The sequence below is a fragment of the Helianthus annuus genome, chromosome 1 (assembly GCF_002127325.2).
Source record: "Helianthus annuus cultivar XRQ/B chromosome 1, HanXRQr2.0-SUNRISE, whole genome shotgun sequence".
Lineage (NCBI taxonomy): Eukaryota > Viridiplantae > Streptophyta > Magnoliopsida > Asterales > Asteraceae > Helianthus > Helianthus annuus.
The window spans coordinates 121,228,331-121,251,218 of NC_035433.2; the positions used below are offsets into that span (position 1 = coordinate 121,228,331).

At 37.9% G+C, this 22,888-nt stretch overlaps 1 protein-coding gene across 1 annotated transcript; it reads right to left on the minus strand.

Annotated features, from left to right (window-relative positions):
- Positions 1 to 5,170: 5,170 nt before the first annotated feature.
- On the minus strand, positions 5,171 to 6,912 carry LOC110929617. The gene is made up of 2 exons (XM_022172777.1): positions 6,183 to 6,912; positions 5,171 to 5,973 (listed from the first exon to the last, which is right to left on the minus strand). Exons 1-2 carry the CDS (start codon positions 6,910 to 6,912, stop codon positions 5,171 to 5,173), a joined length of 1,533 nt encoding a protein of 510 aa, XP_022028469.1.
- Positions 6,913 to 22,888: the final 15,976 nt, after the last annotated feature.

Genomic DNA, 22,888 nt, shown 5'->3' on the forward strand with positions numbered 1-22,888 from the left:
GAGGTTAACAGGGAATCAGAATCCTTTCACTTAGGTCGTACCATCCTGACTGGATCTTAAAAGACACCAAGCTAGGTTTCACCTTTTAAGATTCTTTATCTAGGCAGATCAATATAAAAGGAATGGTTTTGATTTATTTTATACATATTAAAACAAAACTCATAACATACATTCCATAATCTCAAATACAATTACATATTGCCCTAAACGGGTCTTTCAATAGTACATACCTCCATAGAGGTTTAAAAATAAGTGACAAGTCCACGCAGGGACTAATACAAGATAGATGTCCATGCAAGGACTAAAGATAAGTCCACGTAGGGACTAAAATACGATAAGTGTCCACGCAGGGACTTATTTCAAAGTAGAAATTACATTAGTACAACTATTAAGGGCTAATGGTCACGTTTCTTCTTTTTGCCCTTTAGTAGGTTCGCCAAGCCCTTGAGAAATCCTCGGTGGCTCTTTTTCTCTTCTTCGAACTCTCTCTCCACACGATCTAGTCGATGGAGTATTTCTTCCTGTTCAGGAGGAGAGAAACGTGGTTGTGGCGCTTGATGCGGAACTGGAGGTCTGGGAGGTATTGGATACCCATGAGCTGAGTAGTCCTGTGGTCCCATGTTTCCATGTGCTCCGTCAGGGTAGCGCGCATTATATCTTGCCGACACCACATATGGGTCGCGCTCATAGCCGTAGTTGTATTGTGCTTGTGACGGTTCGAACGGGTTGTAAGCCGTTGGACCCGTGTAAGCAGGTATGGGTTGGTCATACCCAAATGGTGGCGAATTTTGTGCAGCTGGTGCGGAGTTCGCCTCTTGTATAGGACTTGAAGGTCCTTCTTCTTGTAGTGGCGGATAGTGGCTACTATTAGAATGTCGAGGAGTGCTGATGTGGATACCCCCTCCTCCTCATGTAGACATACGAGCATTTGTCCTCCTACGCCTTGGCGGATCAGGCATTACTGGTTGCGCCGGTGGCGGAGGTGGTGGCGTAACTGCCTCAAAGCGTGAATCCTCAGAGGGATCCTGTGGATGTCGCGGTTGTTGTGATGTCTGTTGAGGTGGTGTGTAGTACCACTCATGTCGGTCAAACATCGCTTGGAAACTGTCTGGTCCCTGATAGGGTGTACCATGGAAGGATGACCCATCAGAGACTTCTATCGGATGCGTGGGCGTACCACGCGCAGGTTCAGTTGGATCAGTATCTTCATCCATATGGTCCTCGGAGAAATGATCTTGTGGCCCTAGTGGAACAAAACCTGAAGGTTCCTGTATGTACTCAGCTGGATTAAACTGACCTATGTAGTATGGAGTAGGGTCGTCGTAATTTCGGTGTGATACCGAACGTTGTAGAGGTATGAAGGAAGGTTGTGGGTTGTTGGGATCATTTTCTGAGTTTGGCCCAAAGGAGTGCCGGTAGGATGGCGTCGAGCTGTGCGAGGTGGAATGCCTCGCGGGTTCATAGAGATCTCTTCGTCGTTGTGGCTCTTCGCTCCGTGTCATCGAAGGATGCCTTGTACCAGATGGTCCAGCTTCGTTATCGTGATGTGTCACGATTTCTCCTCTGCCTCTTCTTCCCCTTCCTCTTCCTCGGAATATAACAGGTGGCATTTTTCTGCTCCAAAACTTATTAAAAATCGAATTGAAAATAAAGACAAAAAGGAGTATTAATCCGAATTTGTCCTAAGTTATTGTCTAGACTCAAGTATGTGCAATTGTGTTATTGAGATTAAACACAGTAGGGTAGTGTTTAATTCACTCAATGTTGGCTCTGATACCAACCTGTCACACCCCGATTTCCACGTGTCTCACCGGTGGGCCCGGTGGGGGATTACCGTGACGATGTTGGCAACAATATAGTCAAACCACACAATTATATAATGCACAGCGGAAGCTTAAAGATAAATATATAAACTTCAACCTCTGGTTGAAATATCAAATGTATTACAGAAGTTGAATATATCCACAGTGGATCAAAATAATAAATATTGTTCATTCAGATGCAGCATCGAGTTTGCGAGACTATGTACGATGCTTAGGAAGCTAATACCAGCCCATTTCGTATAGTACCTGCACTTAATCTTTTTGGGGAAAATACGTCAGTTTACACTGGTAAATACATTCAACTGACACATTTGAAAATGTTTATTAAAATTGATTTGAATGCACAAGGCACAAACTCTTTTATAACTTGGGAAAATCATATTAATCTTGTGAACGTTTTACATGTTCTTTTATGCGTTCAGTAGCCCGGGTCGTGCCGGGTTAAAGATTTATAGACACACCACATTGCGTAAAACCGTAGTATAAAAACCAACGGCTACGTCTTTTAATTTAATGTCGACAATATATACCGGGTGTACGCCTACACCGGGATGTCGATGGTCATGGCCATTTCGTAAAATGATGCCAAGGATATCCGGGACAACGGTCATTAAACCCCCCAAAGGCTTATAAGAAACAAAACTGTTTAAATGAGCCGATCATATTATTTAATTAACCATCTAAGCGATGGAAGAATATAATGCTCAATCAAGCGGTATTAATATACCGTAACCCAAGCCCATATAGGGGAAATAAGTTAAAGTATTTACCTTTGCAAGTATATTTCCTTAATTTGGATTAAATCACCGATAGCTTTTACTGGGGCTCCTAATCTGGAACGAAGGTTTTAATTAACCTCTTAGAATCCTAACGAGTCGTTATAATGGCCGTAGCCTAGACCGGTTGGTTCCGATATATATAGATATGGTTTAATCGCGCGAAAAGGCGTAAACCGAGAATGGAGTGTGATTCTGACCCAACAAGTTCAGAGACTTGTTTTATATTGGTTTATGGTTCACACTCTGGATTTTGGGGTCCAAATAATATAATTTGGCCCGTATCGGCTAATTTATGAAAACTAGTTTCATAAGCCGAACCGTGCGCGCAATAGGCGAAACGGTTAACCATGAGAGTCGTACGCTTATTTCCTAAGTCAATATGCCTTAAAGAGGTTGTGGTATCAGTAGGATACCTTCCGTGATGCCCGTAACGAGTTTAAGTTAATATTATGCCCCGTAGGGGCTTTTCGGTCATTTTAAAGACTTTTTAAAGAGCTTTTCGAGTTTCTACAGGAAATCTGAGTTTCCCGAACAGCTTATAAAGCTTAAAATACTTTATTTATTATTTAAAATCAGTAGCAACTGGAATCGGGTCAAAAGACCTTGTAGAACTCATGTTTTGGCCGAAAATGGCATATTCGGTATTTACCGAACCGTAGCCATAACCGCAGGTTATGAGCGAGGTAAAAATTATTAAAAATCTTTAAAATTCCCAAAATATTATTTTAATACAGTGGGTAAAAGTTTTGGTGACGAAATCTTGGTTTAGATAGGTGTTGTGCTAATTGCGCCGTTTATTACAAAAGTTTACTTTATTTGCGCTATTTAGCATAACTCTCATTCTAGATCTCGGATTGACGTGAAACTTTAAGGACATGCTTATAATTTAATAAGCAAGGTTCTGGTCCGTTCACGCGTCCGAATTACTCGTTTTAATTTCAAAAGGCCGTTACGGTCAACTTTTAGGCGAATGACGGAAATGCGCAGAAGACTCGGATAACTCATGAACCGATCACAGAGGTTTATACCGACATGTGACCTGGTCCTAAGAGAGTCCTAAGGCATATCTATACCTCAGTAAAACGGGTCAGAACCGAAGTCAAAGTAAAAGTCAAACTTTTGCGACATTCGGCTCCGAACCGGGTCAATATAGCAAATGATCGATTCAAACGAGCGCAAACAAGTTTATATACTTAATATCATGTTTTATAAGTGTCAAAATAGGTTTCATAACATATACATTACAGATTATGCATAAATCGCTAAAATAGCTTTCTGTTGACTTTTTAACCGCACGTTTGACTCGATATTTGACATAGTTAGAGTGGTGATCAGGGGGAACCCTTTTAGAGGTTTATTACCCTCATTGATACCAACTTATAACCACCTTTGATTCGTCATAAGACAGAACTATCATGGATTTAATTTAAAGTCAAACCGTATTTACGACGGTTTGTTTTCTAGCTATTTACTAAGCATAAACTGAATTATAAATGATCTAGGCAACTTACAGAAGTTGAGAGCTGATTATAGAGCAGAGAAGAGGACTTGAGGGCTCTTGCAATGACCAGAGATGTGTGTTTTTGGTGTTGTGAATGTTATGTGCATAATGTGGCTATTTATAGCCAATGCCAAGCATCTATGATCATTACAAACACTTACAACAGTCCAGAGATGATGGGTAGGTGTCTCAGAGGGCTATGGGTCGATTAGGGGGCGCCCATGCCTCATTTATTGGAGATTGATCGTTCATAATGCTCAAAAGTCAAGAAAACACCAACTTTCTGCATCTGGGCGTCTCACGCGACCCGCATGGGAGTTCCCATGCACTTTTACGCGGGTCGCCTGAGTTTAAGAAATCAGACGCGTAATTGAGGTGGCTCGCGACCCGCCTACACTTAGGCTAATACTTAACGCGGGTCGCGAGAGGCCAGATTTCCAGAAACTTTAAATCTTTTGAAATGATTACGAAATCCTGGTAATTAATAACGAAATCTTTCGTAATGATTTACCTGACCTTTCGGGTTTGAAGGGGTAACTTTGCGGTTTGGCCCTCGGTTATTTACCGATAGGGGCCTCGTGTTATTTACCCGAATTTATTAATTCCCCGATTAGTTTATTAATTATTCAGAAAGCCTTAATTTTCATTATTGATGCTTTTAACCCTTCTCCTACGAATTCGATCGTAACTTTCTCGTTTCATAACGAAGCTTTGCGAAATTTATATATTATATTTTGGTGAGGGTATAATACCGTTACAAAGCCTTGGGAACGTTAAAGGGTCACTCAGAGGTATAATTAAACATGTTGACACAGTTAACCCCTGTAGCTTGTAATCTCTCACTTTCTTTCGTGTTTCGCTTTCGTACGATCTATGATACATTCGTTTGAAGGTTCAAGCATTTATTTAGGGTTACTATTCAGTATAATTTACCCTTGTTGACATTTATAACCCTCGAATTTATATACTTTCAAGGTTTGTCAAAATTAGTCCTTTATTTACTATTGATGCCACGTGTAATCAAATGACACGTGTTAACACATCATTGGACACAAAATTTCGAGGTGTTACACTTTGGCTGGTCTGATTTCGTCTGTTGCTAAAACTTCCTTGCTGGCATATATCAGCGCAATGCCTGTTTCGGTGGGGAAACCAACAGCGGAATGTGGTGCAGAGCAGATCATGCTGAAATCTCCTTGGGATTCTCTTCCCAGGATGATGTCATGTCTTGAGTACGCCGGCAATACCATGAATGTGACTTCTTCAGTTCTTGAATTTCTCCCGTCTGAAAGCAACACCGGAAATGATATTTGTCCCAGGGGAAAGACGGCCTCGTTGCAGAAGCCAGTTAGTGGATAGTCGACTGGCTCTAGGCGCGCCTTGTCCTCTTGATCAAATTGATTGAAGCACTGTTCATATATAATATCTGCGGTGCTCCCGGGATCAATGAAGATGTAATCTGTCTGGTAGTGGCCAACCACACCCGGAATGATTATTGGTCGCTTTTCTCTTGGACCCCCTCTAACAACTGGAAAAATAACTTGCCTTTCGCGCCATGAATCGTCTTGCGCGCGCTTGTTGTAGTTTTTCCTTGGTCTTCGTGGACCTCCTTGCACCATGTGGGTTTCTAGCTTTCTGAGCTTTTTGTTATCTGGTCCTTCATCTCTTCTTTGTATTTGGCGGTAGTCGCGCTTTCCGCCTTTGACCAGATGAGTGAGCTTTCCATCTCGTAGGGCTCTCTCGATTTCTTGCTTTAGACTGAAACAGTCGTCGGTTAAGTGGCCCGTATCTTTGTGGAATTCACAGAAGAGATTTGGGTCTTGGCCTCTCTTGTTGCGCATTTGCAAAGGTGGTTTGAACTGATGGTTCTCTGTGGCCAAGACTTCAGAAGGTGTTTGGTCAGTGGAGTCCACTGCTTTTCTCTATTTTCGCGCTTCACTTCCTTTCGATGGGCTATCTGGTTGATCGTATGGCGTGCATCATCCCGTGGGGGGCTTCTTTCTCTGTGCCCAGAAGCCCTCCAGGGTTGATTTCTGCCCCTTCTGTTGTTTCGATCGTTATGGTTGTGCGCGCGCTGACGGTGATCGTCACCGGTCAGTTGCCTGTCTGTCTGCGCGATAGTCTTGGCTGCTTCGATGAAGGTTTCCCAGTCTTTGGGTCCTCCATCTCGCCCTTTGATTCTTTTAACTAGATCGTCGCACTTGACCGCTCGCATGAAGTGCGCGCGCATCATTTTTTCTGGTATGTCTCCGATCTCTAAACATTCTTTGTTGTACCTTGTAATGAAATCTTCTACGCTTTCGTAGTCTTTTCTCCATATGTTCAAACAATCACCCGGATCTCTGGCTTGTCTTCGCTGCTGAGAGAAGTGTGCTAGGAACTTCTCTCGGAAATCGACCCATGATTTGATTTTGCCAGCCGGTAAGTTGTCAAACCAAATGCGCGCCGCGCCGACGAATGTCTGAGCAAACAGGTGGCACCATGTTGGTAAGTTCCATCCGCCTGTTGCTCCTGCACCTTTAAACACCTGGAGGTGATCGTCTGGGTCCGTCAACCCGTTGTATTTACCCACGTTGTGTGGTAATTTCGTTTTGTCAATGGCCGCGTACGCGATTTCTCGAATGAATTTTGAATTTTCAGCCATGTCCTCAGGACGATAGCTCAAGGTGTAATCATGCTCTGCTTTGGGGTTATACCCTGCGCGCTTGGTTGGTTTGTATGCTTCGTGCTCCGGAGGAAGTCTGCTAAACACTGTGGATTCCTCCTTGTAAGTTGGGTCGTCTTCCTCCTCTTCCCATTCCGTATTCATGTTGCGCGCGCCCAAACGGGTTTGGATCGGCCTTCGTTGTAGATTGGAGTTTTGAACGAAGTTGCTCTCTGTCTCAGCATAAGTATCGCGCGTGTCGTGTACGCTAGGTCTTCTTACATTTTGCACTGGTCCTCTTTCTGGACGTAAGTTCCACGCATTTGTCTGCTGAGCCGTGTGTGTACTCAGAGACCTTGGCTGTGGAGTTACGAATGCTGATTGGTTAGCCTGTGCTTGGAGCAAGGCTTGTTGTGCGCTGAGCTGCGTATAAACGAGGTTTATGGACGCCATTTGTTCGGCATACCAGGAAGCCAGAGTTTTTCCCTCGGGTAGCCCTAAAAGTGCAGAGTAGTTGAGTTGTGCTTGTTCCGATGGAGCAGAAGGGCCTGCTCCATGGCTTAGAGTCTGCATCGGCGGAGGTGTTTGGTGTAATATCCCCGTTGGAGATTGGAGAGCAGCTCCGTTTGTGGTTTGAGTGATGATTCTTGCTGGTGTTTGGAAAGTGGGTCCAGTTGTGGTTTGGCTAACAGCCCTGGATGCACTTCCAAAGATGGATGGAAACTCGTTGTTCAGCTGACCCTCTTGGATGGTCTCGTTCCTTTGACCCCTTTGGACGTGTGCCGTGTCCGAAACGAGTTCAAAGGAAGAAACTTCTCCGTCAGCTGGGTGTGAATGATTTTGGGCTGCCATTTTTACGAGTGTTTTTTAGGAAAGAAAAGAGGTGAGAGTGGTTTTGCAAAAAAGCGGATGGCGCCAATGTTGAAACAGTGGTTATCACAAGGATAATCAATGGGGTTGTTTCGGCCAATGGGTTCAACCTCTTCTTCTACTCGTATTGATGGCTCGAAATCTGCAAAACAGTAAACACCGTTAGTCTCGTTAAGAGGGGGGAAGGGGATTTTCCCTCTTAACCAGGCTCCGGCGTGAGAATAAGTACTGTTCCGAGAGGGAATAAATAGTGTGTGTATAGAGTGAGTAAGGAGAGTAAAGATCCTGAACCTGAATGATGAAGGGTCCTATTTATAGCCGGAGGGTGAAGAAGGAAGGAGCAGCTGTGCCAGCTGTGAGCGCGTGCCAGCTGTCCGACCAAGGGGAATATCCCCTTGGTCTGCTCTGTCATGGCAGGTGTAGTGGTACACGTGGCGTTCTTGCATTCGCCTGCGGTGGATACCTCGTACCGGTACTGTCAGTGCTGCTCCCTGAATTGTCGCAGGCCTATGTGGCATTCTGCTAGTGGTGACACGTGTTGTCCTTTATGTCGGATAGAGCATCTTTGGTGCCAACTGTGAATCATCCAGAAGTTTCTAGAAGCTTCTGGAGTGTTTCGTTGACGTGGATGCCTTGTGTGCATAAAAGTGGTGTGGTCCCTGCCATGTAGGCAGGGAATTGGGACCATACCTCTTCAGTCGCCAACGTCCAAATATCGACGAAAGGAACGGGGACTGGGGGGGGTGGGTATGGTGTACATGGCGTCGCCGGGTAAGAACGGAAGGGAGGACGGTTGCATACCGTGTAGCATAACTTATCAACATGAAAACTTGGGCTTATATTTAATTAGCCAAACGACTGAGGAACTAGCAAATTTACAAGTGAACTTACCTTGTTTCAAACTCAATTTGGCTAGTTTATACATAAGCCACAAACTTTTTAAACAACACTAATTTAATGGGACAAGGTCAAAGAAAAACTATAAGACAACGTGTTTCCTCAACTCAAATCGTATGAAAGCTGGCTTCAGATGTGATTTCTTCATTGTTTAGTGCTAGAGGAGTTTCCTTTGGCCAGGATCATTAATATCCGGCATCTCACCTATAAATAATGAAGTTTGATTCATTAAAAACGTATCAAAACAAGTGCTTTATTTCTTAAATATTATATAAACACATGCATTTCTTCCACACGAATGTTGATCCTTACAAATTAGGAGGGGTAGAGGGATTGTGACTTGGGCTGGCATATCGTGTATACATGTATACGATAACACACGAACACGATAATACACGATACACGAAATCCCATACACAAACACGACACGATAAGGTTTCGTGTCCAGTCTTGCATACACGAACACGAAATATTTTTCAACAGGTATACACGATAATTACCTGTTATCAAAACAGGTGCTTTATTTCTTAAATATTATATATTCACATGCATTTCTTCCACACGAATGTTGATCCTTACAAATTAGGAGGGGTAGAGGGATTGTGACTTGGGCTGGCATATCGTGTATACATGTATACGATAACACACGAACACGATAATACACGATACACGAAATCTCATACACGAACACGACACGATAAGGTTTCGTGTCCAGTCTTGCATACACGAACACAAAATATTTTTTAACAGGTATACACGATAATTACCTGTTAATATTTGTTTACGAATGTTTCAATAATTACATATCTAAGAACCTGTTTAGTGAATCAAAAGTTGCCAAAAGTTCACAATATGCTTAAATAATGCATAAACGCAAGTTCAAGTGTGTCTTTCTTCTCAATCTTCAATTCAAAGTTCACATGGGTCTTTCTTCTTGACAGCCGGTGGTTGGGGTGGTGTCGCTGGGAGTGGGGCTGGAGAAGGGAAGAATTAGGGTTTTTTTAATATGTCCATTGGAATGGGAATGGGTCGGAAAAGTTAGGGAAACTAGAGAGATAAACAATAAGATCAGGTTTTCAAATCATATGGTCCCACTAAATTATATTAAAACTATTAACATGTATGAACAGGTACTAAACAAGTAAACATGTATTTTACTTGTTTAGACATGAAAATTAACAGGTATTTTCGTGTCTACCTGTTTAGTACTTGTTATCTGTTAAGGCCATACACGATACCTGTTAACTTCTGTAAATTCGTGTCGTATATTCGTGTACGTGTCTAAAATTGCCAGCCCTAATTCTGACTCCTTCATAACGAGGGTATAAGTGAGTTTACGTTGTTTATACATTTTTTTTTGTTTTGGTATGAGATATAATATATATGACTAGTTTTGAGATTATATCTTTGTTCTATTATGTAACATTGTGTTAAGGTTTTTGGCATAAAACTTTGTTGGATATGATATTATTATAATTTTTTGAAATAAGGGTTTAAAGCCTACATTTTCTGTTATTCTAATTATGTGATTATGTAGTATCCTTTTAATATAAGTTTATTCAATTGTATCAAGGATAATGCAATCACAAGATAAGGAAGTTAAAACCAGTTTGTTTAATTTTACGAGCTTGGCTTGTATTTTCAATTTTTGTAGAATGGTAAATTTCTTTAATCATGTCATTTGTGGGAGTCGAACCCTACATATACATTTAGAAGTTGGGGAAATAGTGTTAGGCAGTTTGCCTGCCACTTCCCTGTTGGTCCAACCAATTTACGATTTTATCTCCAACCTTAGGGTGTAAGGAGTGGTTAAACACTTGAGAATGACAAACTAAAAAATCAACCAATGAGAGTGTGTCATGTCAAAGTGGTAAATTATGCTTAAAAGTGTTAGCAATTGTTAAACACTTGGTGAAGTGGTAAACTATTTAAAAAAAAAGGTGTGATTGGTTGAGATTGCATGGACCCCACCCCACACACCCCCTCTCTCTCCTCCCCTCCCTCTCCCCGCATCGGTGTTCCCTCACCGAGTTCTTCCCCATTTTCGGCAACATTGTGCGGCAAAAGAGTTGGCAGTGGTTGCCGATGCGGTGCCGATGTGTTTTACCGCTGCCACTCCGGACAGCCTTATAACCTAGGTGTTTCTAAAAGCTTTGTCTTTGTCAATTTTTGCTCAATTTTTTTTTTATAATCATGCGTTATTTTTTTTGTATTTAAGCTCAATTCTTGCTTAAGCTAAACAATCTCATGCTCAGATAATTATGAAAAGATATATATAAATTAAACATATATTCATGTAATATATTGTTTTATGTATGTTAATATCCTAATAACTTTAGAGTAAATCATACACCAAAGTATAGACCTCGTTTCTCTTATTTATTAATATGTTACAACGATCAACCATTTAAGTAGTACAAGGTTCTTATCACACACTACAAGAAATACAAGCATTAGTGGCGACCTCATTGTATCTTACAGACATACAAAGTTACAAACTAGGGTTATTAGATTATCAAAGTACTGAATATATATATACTTTCAAGGATTTATATCATTGTTGGTGGCATCACCGGTGTAACCACCATTATTCCAGTCATCCCTTGAAAGGTGATGGTGGTTTTCTTGATCACTTGCACCAATGGATGAATCACCACCTTTGCCATAGTCCTGCCGGGGAATGTAGTGGTGGTTATTAACCGTGCTATCTACACTGTCTTTCAGCTTTCGTTGGTAAATCTTGTGTCGCGTTTCATCTAACAAAGTTTTCTGGTGGTGTTCGATGGCCAAACAGGAGGTGGCTGCCATCGCTAACACCACCAGAAGAGCAACTACGAAAAACCTCATTTGTTTTAGAGAGTTGGTGATGAGTGAAGAAGTGTAAATTGATGTTGCTTTTATAGGGAGCTAGGATAAGAGGGTTTTGTGAGTTGTTGACATGGGTACTCTACTAAAATGAGGCAACATTAAGTGGAAAAACTGTATTTCACCAATAATACAAGTTTTTAATGATGCTTAAGAAATAGAAACTTTCCACCAACGGCCTTAATGTTGAGAAAATTTTCAAATATAGAAAGATATATCTTCATTTCAAAGTTGAGTGTTAGAAAGTTTAAAAATTTGTTTCGATGGCCTTTACGCCTAGACCATGTTACACCATCGATTCAATCGATTAAATCAGTTGCTTGAACGACCGATGTAGTAGTTACTTTGTGGTTAGCAATGCATCATAGTTATGGTTTGCATGCAACACTTCCTGATAGATGTAAGAGGTTATAGAACTCTCATTACTATCCACTATGTGTTTTTGAAAGATTGCAATCAAGATATTTATAGTGAATATTTCTTTTAAGTGATATAGTGACTAATTTGAACCATTATATATACCATGACGAATTTTTTTTTTAAACCCTGAAATATTATTAAACACGGAAACGATTCATTATAAACATTATAAACGATTCTTTTTTATTAGACATATTACATGTTGTTTCAGTGTATCTTGATAAACGATTCATTATAAACCTAAAACACAATATTGAAGGACTATGGGCTGTTTGGCAACTTCTGAATGGTTAAGTGCTGAATCAGTAAGAGGTCTGAACTATTAAGTGCTAAATCACTAAGAGGTTTGAACCATTAAGAGCCAATATAATGCTTAATCGTTTAGAGGCAAATGTCTGACCAATTCAGATTAGAGGTCTTAACCATTCAGACTTAGTATAATGCTTACCCATTCAGAGGCAAATGTTTGAACCATTCAGACATCTAACAGTCTAAACTATTAAGTGCCGAACAAGTAAAAGGTCTGAATCATTAATAACCTCATTAAGAGGTAAACAAATAGTCCCTAACGCAAAATTAGTTTTAATAAAGAGAACCCTTATCTTGAAGCAACACATTATAGTTCCGACAATTGTTTTCTTTTAACTATTATAGAAACGCCAAAACAACAATAAATAGAAGCTTTCCATTATCAAAGTGGGAGATGAGAAAATATCAACAAAAGTGACTAGCATTTGAAACGCAATAGATCTTCATGATTGCATGATCGATTTAGTGAGCTCAATTTGTTGTAATAGGAAGAGTCGTCCTCTCATTATGTTGATATAGTGCAACATCAATTTGTTATATTATAATAGCAAATTATTAACATATTCTCTAAGAAATAGATAAGATAAAACAAATATTCATATTCATACTTCAATACAATAGTTAAGAACATGCATTTCAAATATGATACTTTTATTAACCAAAGATTTTGCAAGTAAAACCATCTTTAGTTAGCAAGATCCACCATCTTCAAACTCTCTTTATTCATGTGAATTTTGTGCATGGGACACAGGCCCGGCTCCACAGGCTTGGCAACCTAGACACATGCCTAGAGCTACCAAAAAATTAGGGTCTTCAAGTTTTTAGAAAAGATTTTATATATACTATATGTATTTATTAGGCCCAAATAAATACGTTTATTTCAAAACTAAACTGATTTTTTATTCAAAGAGTCCAAAATAAATATTGTTTAGCAAGCAAAGGTCAAGTTTCAAAACACATTTCGCCTTGATTTCCAACTATTACAACACAACAACCATGACCTATCATCAATATTTAGCGGCCTAAAGCCCCTAAATACAGCCGTAATCATCGTTCCCACTTCCCATCGCAACCAGCTTTCAATTTCTAGGCTATCAGCTATCACTAGACGAAAAAAGTAAGGGCAATCACCCATTGCGTCGGGATTGGAGGAGAGTTTATCGGCGAAATTATGGCCCATACTTCATAGTTCGCTTAGGGTCTCCAAAAAACGTAGGAACGGCCCTGATGGGACACAGGAGTCTCCAGCCAACGTTTTTCGACACTACCTTAAACGATGGATTTAAGATAGTACGAAATCCGTTGCAGATTACCGACGGATTAATTTGTAGGATAATTTTTCAGAGGCTTTGAAGCTTTAGAAAAATGAAAAAATTATTATATATCTTGTCGTCAAGCCTTTGGATAAATGAAAAAATTATTATAGCAGAAGAGTAATTAGATATGCTTTAAAAATAAAATTAGTTTATATACCGCACTAATGTTGTAAAATCATTTTAGTTATAGTGGCTAATCTGTTTGCAAGATCTCATAGTAAACTCTAAACAACGTGAAAATAGTAATCCTGATAACTCATCAAAAAGTAGCAGCAAATTCATCAGAAGAATTAACTTATTGGGATAGATTTTTTTTAACATTCAACTTCATCAACAAAAGCAAAAGTCCTCAAATCGAGGACTTAAGCCAAAACCATTATTACATCGAATACATAAGGGTTTCTTCACCACTCGTTCCAAACAAGATTATTACATGATATCCTATTTTTAAACCACCAAAACGTATTTGCTTTGATCTTCTCTACAATTGGGAGATTGTTGTAAAACATATGCAATTAGCTAAGTTAGGGGTTGTTGCAACTTCTGAATGGTTAAGTGCTGAACCAGTAAGAGGGTCTGAACCAGTAAGATACAGTATAATGCTTAACCCTTTAGAGGAAAATGTTTGACCAATTCAGATTAGAGGTTTTAATCATTCATACTCTGTATAATACTTAATTAACCACTCAGAGGCAAATGCCTAAACCATTCAGACATATGCTTACGAAACAAACAGTCTGAATAATTAACTGCTGAACCAGTAAGAAGTCTGAACCATTAAGAGACTCATTAAGAGGTAAACAAAGAGCCTCTTAATTTAGTTGTCCCTATGGGACATGGTGTGGTGATGGTAAAGATGACTTTGCTCTATTAATAAGGTGGAGGATTCAAATCCTGGAATATGAAAATATTTAAGATCAGTAAAATCTTTTCAAAAACTATGTTCTCATAATTTATTGATTTGTAATATGTTTGGTGCTTTTCATTAGCTAATGTCAAAATTTATGTTTTTTTATATGAATAATTGAAGCAACAAAAAATTTAGATTAACGTGCCCATGGCTCTTCTCATCAGTGGTGTACTTAGTACTAATGCAACATGTATACAACAATGTGTTTAATCCTTACATTAGTTTTTCTTAGGGTATCCAGGGCATAGTCGGTAACCCTTGCCCGGTTACCAGTACCCGATCGGGTATACGCTGCCGCCACCTCCAATCGGATACCTAGTTCACGGTTATAGTCACCGAATTCACAGGTTGATGTAGGCGTTGGGTTTTTGGTTAAATATGACCGTTGGAAGATTTAAAAGAAAAAAAAGTTTTTACCCTTTATAAATACATATATAACTCAATTTTATTTTTCACACACAAACTCTACCACTATTTCTTTTCTATATAAACTCATGTATTCAATTATTTGTATGTTACAAGATGGATAGTGATATTCTTGGTTATTCATTTCACTTGACGATAAGTCAACTCCCCTCCTAAACTCCCCTCACACCCCAATTTGATGGCGGCACTCCCCTCTTAGGTGACTTGTTTTTTTATTAAAAAAAAGGAAAATCATTGATTGGTTGAAAATGAGGGTGGCCCCACCATCTCCTCTCTCCTTCTTCGGTGAAACCTCCCCGATCTCCCTCCCTGCACCCCCTAATGGAAATTATTTCGTCCACAACCCAATACACTATGAAGATACATTTAGAGCAAGGTATCATATCTTGAAACGTTTGTTTTAAAATGTTGTAGATGATATAGAAGCAAAATATGAATGGTTTCAAGAGGACCTAGATGAGAGGATGGTGGCCATAACTGAAATCGATTTGGGGGTTTTTGAAACCCTAATTTCACCGATCGATTTGGGGGTTTCTGAAACAGAGATCGATTTTGATGGTGGAGGTGATTGGGGGTGTCGGGTGGAGGAGATGGATGAACGTGGGTGGTGGTGGTGGCAGAGATGTGGTGGTGGAGGTGGTGGCAGGATGTGGGGGTGGAGGTGTGGAAGAAGAGCCAAGAAGAGAAACGTGTCTGTGTGGTGAAGACATGGGAACATGTCTGTGTGGTGAAGAGGTCTCACAGACCTTTTTTAATGAAAGGTCTGCGAGAAAACAAACAATCTGCAGCATCCAAACGTCTGCCCGCGTCTGCGCGACGCAGACATAAGTGGCCAGAAGTACTTCTGGCCAAAAAACAAACAGCACCTTAATGAAAGTTTAGTTTTATTTGTGTGTTTAAATGTATAACTTATTTTTATTTAAAAAAAAGAAAAAAATAAAAGCTCTAACGTACTTGAAATGAGTGTTGTAGTAATTAATGTGTTTTAGGGTAGTTTTTATTTTTATTTTTTCTAAAGTAGCTTTGCATTAAAACAAACAGAAGCAAATTACAAACAAACCCCAACTAGCCTGTACTTAGTTCTGGGCCAAAGAAAAACAAAGTCATGATATTAGAAATCAAAAGATAGCCTTTGCTTCCAATCCAGGTCTTTTATCTTTGATCCGCTACTGATCCATAAGAAACCCGTGGTTTTAACCTCTTCGATTATGGCTAGGATTGATAAATTTGCTCCAGAGAAAATTACTTTATCACGTGTCCTCCATATAATTCAACAAGATAGAAGAATGACAGATTGTATTAATTTTTGCTTTGTTCGGCTGCCTTGTACATGATAATGATGCATCAATAGATCATTTGTATCAAAGACGAAAACTGGCGGAATATTACACCAGGTGAATACTTGTTGCCATACTATTGTTGTGAACAGATGTTCGGATGTCTCCTCTTCCTCATTGCATAATGGGCATACAATAGTGTTGACAAAAATGTTCCTTCTTCTTAGGGCAGTCCGCGTCGGTAGCCTAGCAAGACCAAGTCTCCATACGAAATTGTTAACTCTGAGTGGGAGCCAACGATTCCACGAATGCTGAAAAGTTGAGACCCGAGCTCATCAAACATATTCCTCACTATTTTAAACAAGAAAATTCCATCCGTGTTCCCAAGCCAACTCCACTTATCCCGGTTGTCTGATAGCCGCGCCTGACCCATGATTGTATTGTAGTGTGCAAGTTCTTGTGATTCCTCCAAGGATAGCACTAATCTTTTCCATTCCCACTTGCATGTCGTGTTGTTACCATTTTTTATTAGTCTTTCATTTACGCGACAATCTGTCTCTGATGTCCGACATGTTTCCAACCTCCCCCTTAATAAGATGATCTAACCGGATGTTTGCATCATGTAGATGTTCCAATCGGCAGATTGTAGCCCATACACCTGATGAGTTTTTTCTTAATGGTATATATGATGTATTGTTTGTTGTCGAGTGCAACACATTGATTACTCGACACCAAAGTCGGCTGCCTTCATGCTTGTGGCGCCACCACCATTTGGAAAGTGGACTTAGATTTTTTTCTCTTAATGAGCCCAAGCCAACGGCCACCCAATTTTTTTTGAGGCGGAATCGCTTTTTCATCTCACCCAATTCATCTTGTTATTTGAATCATTGCCACCCGAATAAAAATTCCGCCTCAAACTTTCTAGTCTACTGATTACTTTTTTGGGAGCCTGAAATAGAGAAAAGAAATAGATAGGTAGACTATCTAGGACAGATTTCAAGAGTATTACCCGGGCGCCAATCCAAAGCATTGATGATTTTCAGGGTAATCTAAAAGAGTGTACCCATCTTATATATAATTTGATTTTGTAATGAGTTGTATGTAAGAATTGCTGAGGTTGGTTGCAATAGTATCCTTTTATAGAAAGTCATACAATCTTAATATCCTTTTATAAAATGATACTATTACAATAAACTCATGCTGAGGTTTGTTGCAATGGTATCCTTTTATAGAAAGTCATACAACTTAATATCCTTTTATAAAATGATACTATTACAATAAACTCACATATTTAATTTGATTTTGTAATGAGTTGTGGTGCATATGTATATAAGAATATAAAAATGATTTTAATACATTACGATTATGTTTCAAATTAAAAATGTATTAACGAATTGATCGTAAGGTAAGCATTTGTGTGAAAACCCTAATTAAACAAGTAAAATATGTTTGGCTCAAAAGAAAAAAAAAATTGATACGCATATACAACTGCTTATTACCCACCTTAGAATCAATCAGTTCGACTATACACGCCTGAATTCCTCATTCAAGACAAATGGAACCAGGTTATGGATCTATTCAAGTTGTTCTATCAATCCCTCCTTTGTTTCCCCTGCCTCCGGACACCTTAGAATAGATTATGTTTGGCTCAAAAGAAAAAATAAATAAATAAATAGGCATTTATTTGATTTAATTAGCTTTCAAAGATTGGCTTGTATTTTCACTTAATCATGCACTATTTTGTTTTCAACACAACTCTTGCTGAATCCAAATTAATAATCTCATGCTCAAACAATTATGAAACAAAGATTATTATTTATACATAACTAGGGTTAAGAACCGCCCGCGTTGCGGCACGGGTATAATGTAAATATTGAATGGATTAGTCCAGACGGTATATGATGCATTAACCATATGAAAACACATATTTCGATGTATCCAAATGAACTCAATGTAACCTGTATAAGCATTGTGATTGGATCAAACGTAAAGTAGATCAAATTCATATCGAACAATCATAACGTATTATATGTGACTCAACTCAAACATAAAAAAAGTAACAGGTATGAAGGAAAATATGCACATGTAATCAAAAGGGATTAATTAGAGCTTTCGGAAAAATGGTAGAAAAAGAAACTATAATTTGACTCCACTCGGTTCGAAACAAACTTTAGGAAACATACATAAATAAACACGAAAACATATTATATTTGACCTGAATCATTTCCCAAAAAAGTTTACGTCAAAACGTAGAACAACTTGAATTTATACCAAAACGTACATAAAAATATGCATGTAAAAATGGTTTCTTTAAACGAAAATTAATGTATTATATTTGACCTGATTCGTCTATAAAAAAAGTTTACGTTGGAATGTAGAACAAATCATATTTATACATACCCGTACATAAAATACACACGTAAAAAATAGTTTTTAAGTAAAGGAAGTACAGGGGTAAACAGAAACAAAATATGAGTAAAAAATTTAATAGGTTAAAAACGTTCGTAAAACCGTGCCAAGTAGTAGCAATGCCACAACGACATCGACTCTCAACATCGTAAAATAAAATAGATAAAATGGTAAAAATTGCACTGAACGAAAAGCAGACTAAAATCGCTGAACCACGTACACCCGTTATAGTGTGTTAATGCGAAGAAATTAACCAGAAATGTAAAACGTAGAAAATAATAACTTAGTCGCTCTAGGACTTGCCCGTTGCGGCGAACTTTTCAAAAGGGAAAAAATGGACGCGTTGCAACGGATCTGTCAAATATGAAAAAATATTAAACCTCACATGCACGCTACGACATGTTAGTGAAGAAACTAACCAGAAACGTAAAACGTAGAAAATAATAACTTAGTCGATGTAGGACTTTCCCGTTGCGGCGAACTTTTCAAAAGGGAAAAAATGGACGGGTTGCGACGGGTCTGTCAAATATGAAAAAATAGAGCAAAAAACGTTAAACCTCACATGCACGCTACGACATGTTAACTCGCAAAATATAGAACGAAACGAAAAACGAAAAACTTGCGAAAGATAAAAAGCACGGGGGACCAAAGTTGTAAATAATAAAGTGTTGTGTTAAATTATAAAGATGGAAAACTTTGGGTTAAAAGTAAAAAAAAATGAGTCAAAATATAAAATATAAAATGTTTAGGTTAAAAGTAAAAAATTAAAGTTTTTTTTTTGAAATACTCCCAAAACACATGGTACAACTCATCAAAACAAGATGTAGTTGCTTATTTATAGTGGAATAATAATTCCATATATATTTTTTTGTATGTAAGAATTGCTGAGATTTGTTGCAATAGTATCCTTTTATAGAAAGTCATACAACCTCAGTATTAGACCTCATTTCCCTTATTTATAGTACAAGGTTCCTATCACTACGTTTGCCACAACATAACGTACAACCATTATAAGTACATGGTACATCCTTATTGCATGTAACATAGACATACAAACTAGGGTCTACCAAAACTATATACTTTCAAGGGTTTATATCATTGTTGGCAGCATCATCGCCAGTGTAACCACCATTATTATTGAAGTCTTGCCTTGGAATGTAATGGTGGTTCTCTATGCTTGCATCATCGGATGATCCACCGCCATTGCCATAGTTCTGTCGGGGAATATAATGGTGGTTACTAATCGTGTCATCTGTAGTACTCTCAGTCAGCTTTCGCTGGTAAATCTCATGGCTCGTTTCATCCTTCAAAGCTTTCCGGTGGTGTTCAATGGCCAAGCAGGAGGTGGCCACCATCGCTAACAACACTAGTATAGCAACCCCGAAAAATCTCATTTCTTGTTAAGAAGTTGGTGATGAATGAAGAAGTGTGGGTTGAAGTTCCTTTTATAGGGAGCTCATTATAAAGAGGGTTTTGCACTTTTGGGCATTTGTGACATGGGCTCACTATACCTAAATGAGGCAACATTAAGTGGGGAAACTGTAGTCACCAATAATACAACTTTTTAATGATGCTCTAGAAATAGAAATTTTCCACCAATGGCCACAAATGGTGAGAAAATATAAAAAAAAACATCTTTATAGGTTTGTTTTAATGAAAGATGAGTGCAAAATTACTTAAAGGATTACTCATTTTTACAACTAAAATATAGTTTCAATTATAGTTTTTTTATTTTTTCTAAATTTTGCTACCTAACACACCTTTTAAACCTACTTTTAAATCTATATTATTGTTCACCGTGAGACTAGAACCCCCAATCACATAGGGGGTGGGGGGAGGGGGGGGGGGACACTTTTATTGCACAACTTGATACCGCTAGCTAGACTACAAGCTTGTTGGTGATTTACTTACTAATGGAACTAGGAAACCGACAATAAATAGAAGTTTTCCATTATTAAAGTGGAAGATAAAGAAAAATCAACAAAAGTGACTAGCTAGCATTTGAAACACAATGGATCGATCATCATGAGTACACGATGTAGTGAGTTAAATTTGTTGTAATAGGAGTCGTCGTCGTCTCATTATGTTGATATAGTGCAATAAAACTTTATTGTATGATTATGTTGATATAGTGCAATAAAACTTTATTGTATGATAATGGTAAATTAAAGAGAAAGCAGAATGTTATCTATAAGATTTTTAAGTTAATAACTTCTCTAAGAAATAGATAAAACAAAAATTCATACTTGAATACTTTCAAATATCGTATTCATTTTGTTGCTAATTGCTTTGGTTAAACAATACAATTACGTGTTAGTAATTATCGCTCGTAACATGTTTAGTCTTGTTCACTAATTGGCGTTAAAAATATTCTTTAGTTTATATGAATAAGTAAATTGCTAAAATCGTCTATGAGGTTTGAGCATTTTTATTAGTTTCTTCAAAAACAATTTTTTGTACTATATTTTCCTTTACTTTTGTGATTTTTTTTTGCCATTTTCATTTAAATGTCTAATTTACTTTATTTTTTCTGTTAGACATTTGAACGAAAATGAAAAAAAAATATCTCAAATCTCAGGGACGATTTTGGCAAAGAAAAAGTTAAAGGTTTAGATGAAAATGACAAAAAATCCAAAAAGTGAAGGATAGTATGGTTCAAAAAAAGTTGTTTTGTATGAAACTGACAATCATACCCAAACCTCGAGGACGATTTTAGCAATTTACTCTATACACTAATAACCATCTTACTCATTTATATAAAAGAACAAAAAAGTATAAACACTATCATCACTACCATCAACCATATTCAACAATTTATCTACCATCTCTTATTAAATAAAACGAGATATGAGAAGCAAAACCAATATCAAATGGGGGATTTAAAATTGAAGAAAAATGAGTTATGAGTATGACCACTTCAGCATCGAACCCAAAACCAACTTGACCACTAATGCCACCACTTGAAACGAAAATTTAAAGTTGAAAACCTTGTAAATTCTATTGGGTCATTAATAAGCCCAATAAGAATGGAAGGAATAAATGTGTTGGTTCACGGGCCGGGCATGTTGCCTATTTATTTAGGGCCCATTTAAGTGGATATTATTTGGTGGCTTGTTCTGACTCCTAAGTCTTAAGTGTCCTCTTATCATCATTCACTTGTATATGTTCGATTATTTCATTCATTTGTTAATGTTCACTTATTACCATTCTTATTATTATTATTATAATTTTATTATTCTTATTACAATTGGTCTATCACTTATGCTTTGGCCCAAGATGAATTAATAAAAAAGATCAAGGTTCAATTATTAAGAAGTATAATTTAATATAGAATTTAAGAAGAGAAAACTTGGCTAATTAAAAAAAAGTAATACAATTTGGTCCATATTGTTAAGCTTGTTCGGTCTTCTAACTTTAATCTAGATAGACATCGTTGCTTCTGATAATTTTCTATACTGTTAAGTTTTGTGATGATAATATTAAGAGGTATATTGTTCTTTACTTTTAGTTGATTTGTTATTTATTTTTATATGTATTTCTCTATGTTAATTATACCCTTATACAATTAGCAACTTGGATTATGTCCCATTTGTTTAAAAGTCACACCCTATAGATTATTTTACTCACACCCTTTCATTATATATATTATATATACATACAAAATAGGACACAATGTTTGGGTAAAGGGTTACCACTGTTATTTTTCAACCCATATTCTTATCATCAAGCCATATAGAATCGGTACATCCGTTATTGAAATACTGAACTAAATAAAGGAACGGTGTGTTCGTTGGTAAATTGATGTGCCCGTTCCCAAGGGATACATCATTTCTCCTTGCTAGATTGAAATTCTGAAATAAATAAAGGTGTGTAGATTCATAAATTGATGCGTCAATTTATATTTTTATAATAATTTATATTCACTTAAACTACATCGTGTATTCCTATTTTCCATTGCGTTGCCTTGCAAATTTGCATGCTGTTTTCATGGATAATACTTTATTCACTCAATTGTATTTTTTATCCAAAAGTTGCCGGTTACAAATCGATATTAAAATACTGAAATAAATAACGGAACGGTGTGTTGCCTCAGATCTAGCGTAACTACGTTATGGCCGTTGATTTTTTTCTAGAGGAACAGCGGCTTACCGCCATCGGTCACCACCCGCGACCGAGGTTGTTGTATTTCCCTGCCGCTAGTGCGTCATTTCTTCCTTTTTGATTTGATGTTACCTTTTTATTGTTAGTTTTCTTTTCTTTGTGAACACAATCGACCAAAGCATTTGCCTTTTTAGTGATCGTTGTTTCTTTCCTTCCTTCCTTCTCGAATCGCGCTTTAAACTCGACTCACGCATACAGAAATAGAGATGGAAGATTAGTTTCGCACAATTACGGAGATGGCGTTAATAAGTCATCTTCATGTTTGTGATTCATTTTGAATT